The 6695-nt window shown below is 41.0% G+C and overlaps 1 protein-coding gene across 1 annotated transcript; it reads right to left on the minus strand.

The window, feature by feature from the left end:
- Nucleotides 1-1132: 1132 nt before the first annotated feature.
- LOC126354456 (cuticle protein 16.5-like) lies at nt 1133-5916 on the minus strand. The gene is made up of 2 exons (XM_050004152.1): nt 5859-5916; nt 1133-1459 (listed from the first exon to the last, which is right to left on the minus strand). Exons 1-2 carry the CDS (start codon nt 5865-5867, stop codon nt 1193-1195), a joined length of 276 nt encoding a protein of 91 aa, XP_049860109.1. The 5' UTR covers nt 5868-5916; the 3' UTR covers nt 1133-1192.
- Between the last annotated feature and the right edge of the window lie 779 nt (nt 5917-6695).

A 6695-nucleotide genomic window follows, 5' to 3' on the forward strand; every position in this document is an offset into this window, starting at 1 on the left:
GTCTCCATGCCAGCAACAGGTCCCAGGTTCAAACTAGTAAATTCCCTAAAAATCCCGCTCAGAGCGTCGTTGCGCGAAAGTGGTAGGGAGACACGATATAGAACAAACAGACACAACCATGAATGTTTAGAACCCTACATGTAACATTCATAAAGATTACAAGTGCGCTGAAGTAACCAGGAATGAAAACAAATACTCGTTCTCCTCACGCGGTGCACTTGCAATGCTGTGTTTTTTGGTATGGCATTTCAAATCACTTTTCAGGTGATCACTTCTGGAGAGGGAAAGAGACAGTAGTTGGTTTATGCTAGCCGTCGCCTAATCTGATATACTGATACTCTCCTTCCTCAGAATTCTCTAGTTGGCGTAGTAACTGTGTAACGTATGATCAACTGGAAGAAAACTCCCATCAAGAGAGTTTCAATCAGTCATGAATTTTCATATGTTGACTGATTTACGTGAATCAAAAAGAACTGGCCTTTTTTGCTATTCACTTACTCGTTAGATATACCTCCGGCTTAATTTATGGTTGAAACTTTATTTCGTAAGCCTAAATGAAGTCTGACCATACATCGCGATCGCATTTCATTTAACTGCCAATACCTTTCCGTCAGTCTCACATTTAATCTTTACTATAAGTTCATTGAATTCATTGATTTCTTTCGATCATCAGGTAACGACATGACTTAGATCTTGTCTGGTAAGATTTTCAGAATTCTTTATCTTCTGGATGGAGCTAGTGAGCAGGCGTCTCCATTTTCTATGGCCAGCTATGTCTTAAATAGCTCCCACAGTAATGAAGGCAATCCCGCATCACACCGTCTCAAACCAGTGATGGTACAGTTCTCGGACAAGACTGTGGAGTGATTATTAAACAAAAATTAATGTGTGGAATACAGAAGTTATTACCTAACAAAAGTTACTAAAGAACGCACGTTAAAACAATCTTTGTAAATCGACACTCATAACACTACACTCCTACACGGGAAGTTCAGCCTTGGCGAAGCGTTCATCTGGGAAAGATTTATTCTTCAGTTTACTATAGCAGGCTAGTGTGTTGTGTGATTGTAATGTTTAGTATATAACAGCGTAACGAAATGTTATCAGCAGGGAGATTAAATAAAAGTAGTCATTGTTTAGCAAATAACTTTATTTCACTTTAGTGAGAGAAGCTGTGTCAGAGACAAAACCATTATCTGAAATAGATGGCGGGGGCGGCATGGTATGCAGCAGCAAATGCAGGGGCAGCGGCGACGACGGGGGCGGCGGCGGCCACGGCGAGTCCGTTGAAGTTCTGAGCGATGTACTGCGAGCTGTGCGCCGTCACGACGGCTGGCGCGGGGGCGGCGTAGGCCACGGGGGCGGCGGCCACCAGGGGGGCGGAGTAGGCCAGGGGGGCGAGGCCCGCCTTGGGGGCGGCGCTCACGCAGCACGCGACAGCGACCAACAACAGCACAATCTGTAGACAAAAGCATTATAGTGTACTGTGCACATACATGCGTGGCAATTTCAAGGGACTGCACAGTAACTGTAATGACAGTTCTTTCCAATACACACTCATATGCATTTCTATCAAGCTGCTTTGTTTGAGAACACTTTTCTTCTCTAACGTTATACAAACGCTACAATAAACTAGCAGAGCTCATTTCTAGTTTCAATGAAAGTTGTGTTATTGAAGCGCATGGTTTAAGCTCTGTTCTAGGCGCTGTTAAGTGCTAAACTGGTAGTGTATGGTTTACGAAAGGTTGGTATGCCTCCCCCTTCGTGTCCCAGTTCAGCACACTATTTTAATTTGTCACCTTTAATCTTCTTGTGACACGTAAGCTTAGGTTTCCGCTGCCGTTGACACATTTCTGTGTACTGACCGCATTTTCTATGTTTAAAATTCTCGACATTTCGGCCACTGTTGCAAATGGCCTTAGTCAGAGTGTTTTTGCAACCTGTTATGAAAAACAATCTGAGGAAGGCCATTTGCAGCAGTGGCCGAAACAACGGAGAATTTTACGCTTTAATACTGTCACGTACTCAGAAGAATTTTATTTATTTCTGACTTCCAGAATGAGATTTTCACTCGGCAGCGGAGTGTGCGCTGAAATGCAACTTCCTGAGAGATTAAAATTGTATGCTGGCCCGTGACTCGGGACCTTTCTCTTTCGCAGAAAAGTGTTCTACCTTTTTTTTTCGGTGTTGTTCGTTGCATTTGTTCGGTGCAGGTCTCCAGGTACACCCGTTCGAGTTCAGTGTTGAGCCTTTGACTCAGTTTTTTTTTTTTTTCACAGAGGGCAGCGAACCCGCTGACCGAACAAGCTGAGCTACGACGACGCACACCTCGTCCTCACAGCTTTATTTCTGCCAGTACCTCCTCTCCTGCCTTCCAAATCGTGCTTGGGTAGCTCAGATAGTGCAGCTCTTGAACGCGAAAGGCAAAGGTCTCGAATTCGAGTCTCGGTCCGGCATACAGTTTTAATCTGTCAGGAAGTTTCATTTTCTGACTTGTTTAGTCGTGTCTTTCTCAACAAATTATTTCAGTTTGTAAAGAATAAGTGCCACTGGAGGAAGTCTCCAACAACGGATTTAGAAGACTGATTGTTGAAGATATACAAAAGTCTCGATGAAACAAATCATAAGGCTTCATTTGTAGTCGCGTGGTTTATGATGGCTAACAAATTTAATTTATGGACGTTAGTCTTCAGTTGCGTGACACTGATTTCTTCCTTTCGTTTCACAGGTTGAGCTGGTTTACACATGTGTCTACCAAAACAGCAAAGTTCATTAACATCAATATAAGATTAAACAGCCAACCTGTTACACATAAAGGTTAGGTACAATGACCTAGGTTTCGACAAGTACAAGGGGTGCCTTCATCAGAACGAACAGTTGCTAAATCCTAAAAAATAATACATAGGTATGACGAAAAACACACTAACCACGATGACAATTTTCATGACGCACAAAGGTTACTTACGGAAAAAGCAATAGTCAGAATTTGGAACAGTTATGCTCAAGTCAAAATTAAAACGAAACGTTGTAGCCCTTGCCACGTGCACCCAGCTGGGAACAATCTCAGACTTTTGCGCCCAGTGGCTCACATTGCGCTGCCTGTGAGCTGTGTCCAGTTACAAGTGCCCATTTGAAACATTATACAAATATAAATTAAAAAACACTTTATTTAAAAAAAAACAAAATATAAAGATAGCTTAATGTCTTTTTGAAATAACACAGAAGTCAAGCAGATTAAGTGTGATAGAGCCATCTGTTAGGGTTTACAGAAATTAATATTTCGTTAAGGACAAAATGACACAGAAAAAGTTTTACAAACAGCTGTACAATCCAGAAAATATTTGCATAGACGTAACTTTAACCAGAAGCAGGAAAATATATTAAAACTAGAGGAATCCAAATTCTGCAAGCAGTGAATTGAAACCAATGAAAAAATTTATGTTACGTACTTCTTTGAGGGTGAAGCCATCGTTCTTAGAAATATGCTTGAAAATATCTTTCTCTTCGAGTACATCGACCTATGGTATTTCCTGTCACTGCGTATAATGGAAATTTCTTCAACCCATTTCGGTTTGTTTCCGGAAACTAGCACACGATCAGCAAAAGTGGAATTGTGTACATTAGTGCCTCTATTTACCAATAAATATTCTGCGTACCTGACATTAAAATAGCTTCCGGTTTGTCCTATATTATAAACTGGACACGTATCACAAGTGATTTTATACGCTCCTGAATTGTGTATCGGAGCAACTGTGGTTTTGAGACTGAAGATATAATTTTTTGTGAGATATTGTTCGTGAGAAAGGCAATTCCGAATCCATTTTTTGTAATCAGAAGACGATGAATATTACATGAAATAGGGCCTAAAAATGAAAACGAGAAACATTTTTATACTACTTACTGTAAGGAATTGCGCTGCTGCCTAAAGTGGTCACTTTAACGTCAGTTTCAACTTTTGTTAACTAACGTGGGGTCACAGCCGTTGTTAACTGCAATAGTTTTTATTTTCTTCATCTCTTCATTAAACTTGTCAGGTGACAAAGGCACGGAGAATGCACGGTGAATGGCTGAATGGAAATATGCTTCCTCATGGGAATCAGGATGCACTGAACCAGTGAGCGCAATTTGATCTGTATTGGTGGCTTTTCGACAAATACTGAAAGAAAGCCTGTCGTGTTATGTAAGTCTGTATGTTTTCGTGGCCGTTGTCACTAAGGTTCAAATATTCTGAGTTGTTAAGCCACGTCGTATTTCCCTCTAAAATAATCGACGTTTCGACCCCTCTGCTGGGATCTTCGACGTCCACTATTGATAGTGTTCTAGCCAGCAGAGGAGTTGGAACGTCGATTATTTCAGACGGAAATATGAAGCGGCCTAATGCCCCAGAAGATTTTAATTTTACGTCGGTCGTTTTCAATAGAAATACTGAGGTCCAAGTAATGAAGTTGACGGTCGCTATTTTCTAACTCAGAAGTGAAGCTAATTTTTTCGTGAAAACTAATAAGAATTTCAAACAAATGCTGAATTCCTTCCAGGGAACCATATGATCAAAAGTCATCTAAGTACCGGGCGTAAGACATAAGACAAATTAACAATATCAGCAGCTAAAAAATTTGTTGAAGAATGTCTCTTTCAGCGAACTGAAAAATTCGGCCAAGGTCCCTACCACTGGGTTACCTATCGCCAGGACGTCAGGCTGATGGTATAATTTGCCATTAAAATAAATACGGTTGCTGAATAACAAAACGGCTCTGGGCGTTATGCGATTTAACATCTGAGGTCATCAGTTGCCTAGAACTTAGAACTAATTAAACCTAACTAACCTAAGGAGATCACATACATCCATGCCCGAGGCAGGATTCGAACCTGCGACCGTAGCGGTGGCTCGGCTCCAGACTGTAGTGCCTGGAACCGCACTGCCACTCCGGCCGGCGCTAAATAACAATCATGGTCAAAACTGTAAAGTTACTTAATGAACATTTTTCCTTTCTTCATGCATATGAAATTTTTATAGACAGAATTTACTGTTTTCAACCTTAACCATATTTAGTCAGTCTAAAATATTTTCATAGCTATCTGGCAAACATAAGAAATATCTTTTGCGTGTTCTAGATGATTTACATAGTTAATGGAGACGCTTCAGCGGCATTTAATGATTATGAATCATATCAGAAAAGTTTCATATTTCAAATCATGTGATTTCTGCTCATCTTGTTCTGTGACCAGTTCTTTTGATTTGTTAATCGAGGTCATAGAATTTTTGGATTCCTGGATGCATCGATGCTAAGGAATCTATCAAAACTGGAAAGAAAATTTTAATTTCTAGAACACAAGACCTCTACTTTTTCGCTGAAACTAGAGGAACACAAGCGTAGAGTAATTTTGCATTTCGTGGCTATGTCTCTGGAGGGATCACTACTATAATTGATGTTGTCTTTTGGTCCCTAAGTTCCACGAATATGAGGAGGAGATGGTGTGCTTGTGACACTTCAAGCATGCAGCCAGACCTGGGAAATATTATACCGCATAAACATACGTCATCAGAATGAGAAAGTGACATCATTAACACGATAGAAACCCATCTTACAGTAGACAGTGCAAACTCAAAAGCTGCATTACGCTAAAGTGCCCCTCTGCACATTGCATCTAGAATACATATCAATTGAAACGTGTCACATGAAACCAATATACTTTCTCGTGAAGCAACTCATATTACAGTATGTTTTATTATATATAGAAAAATATGCTACGTTCCGAATATGAATTTAAATGGACGATGATTTCTTACAGTAAACAGCGATAGTGAGATGTTTTCTCAAATACTTAGCTAGTAGTGAACAGCAGTATGCGCGCCGTACCTTGAACATGTTTGCGACGTCTGTGAGCACAGTACAATGGCCACTGAGAGGGACGGGCAGCTTTTATAGGGTGCCTGAGAGGCGTGGCACGCATCGCTGTGCCGTGTTGCACTCGCAGGTGATGGCAGCAACGCTGCCTTGGTAGGCGGCCAGCGAGTTACGTCACTTGAACGCATCCTTACGTGGCACCTAGGCAGATCTCTTATTCGTGACAGACCGGTTGCTTGTACCATGCAGTCACTACATCAAACAACAGTAAGTGCAGAAATGTGACACTATCACGTTTCGTAGCTACCGACTATAGAAATACACAGAAGAATCGAAAAGAAATTTGGGAATCTGTTAGGTGACGATCAGTTTGGTTTTAGGAAAGGCGAAGGCACCAAAGAGGCAGTTCTGAGCTTGTGCTTGATAATGGACACTAGACTTTAGACAAATCAAGACACGGTTATCGCATTTGTAAGCCTACAAACAGCGTACAACAATGCAAAGCGGGCGCAAGATATAGAACTTCTCAGCGAATATGTGTATGCTATTGGAAGAGTTGAGTAATGTGTAACATGTACAAGAAGAAAGAGGGAAAAATAAATGTGGAAGGCCAGGAAAGAAGTGGTTCGATTAGGAGGGATACAAGACAGGGAAACATTCTTTCACCACCACTGTTTAATCGTTACGTGGACAAAGCAAGGGCTGAAATAAAAAGAAAGTTGCAGCAATAGGGATAATATTAAGGGTGAAAGGATCTCAATGACACTGGTAACCTTTAAATATGAAGAAGAATTGTAGAACCTGTTAAATGGAATGGAATGTCTAATGAGCGTGCACTATGGTTGGAGC

This window comes from Schistocerca gregaria, chromosome 3 (genome assembly GCF_023897955.1).
Source record: "Schistocerca gregaria isolate iqSchGreg1 chromosome 3, iqSchGreg1.2, whole genome shotgun sequence".
Taxonomy (NCBI): Eukaryota; Metazoa; Arthropoda; class Insecta; order Orthoptera; family Acrididae; genus Schistocerca; species Schistocerca gregaria.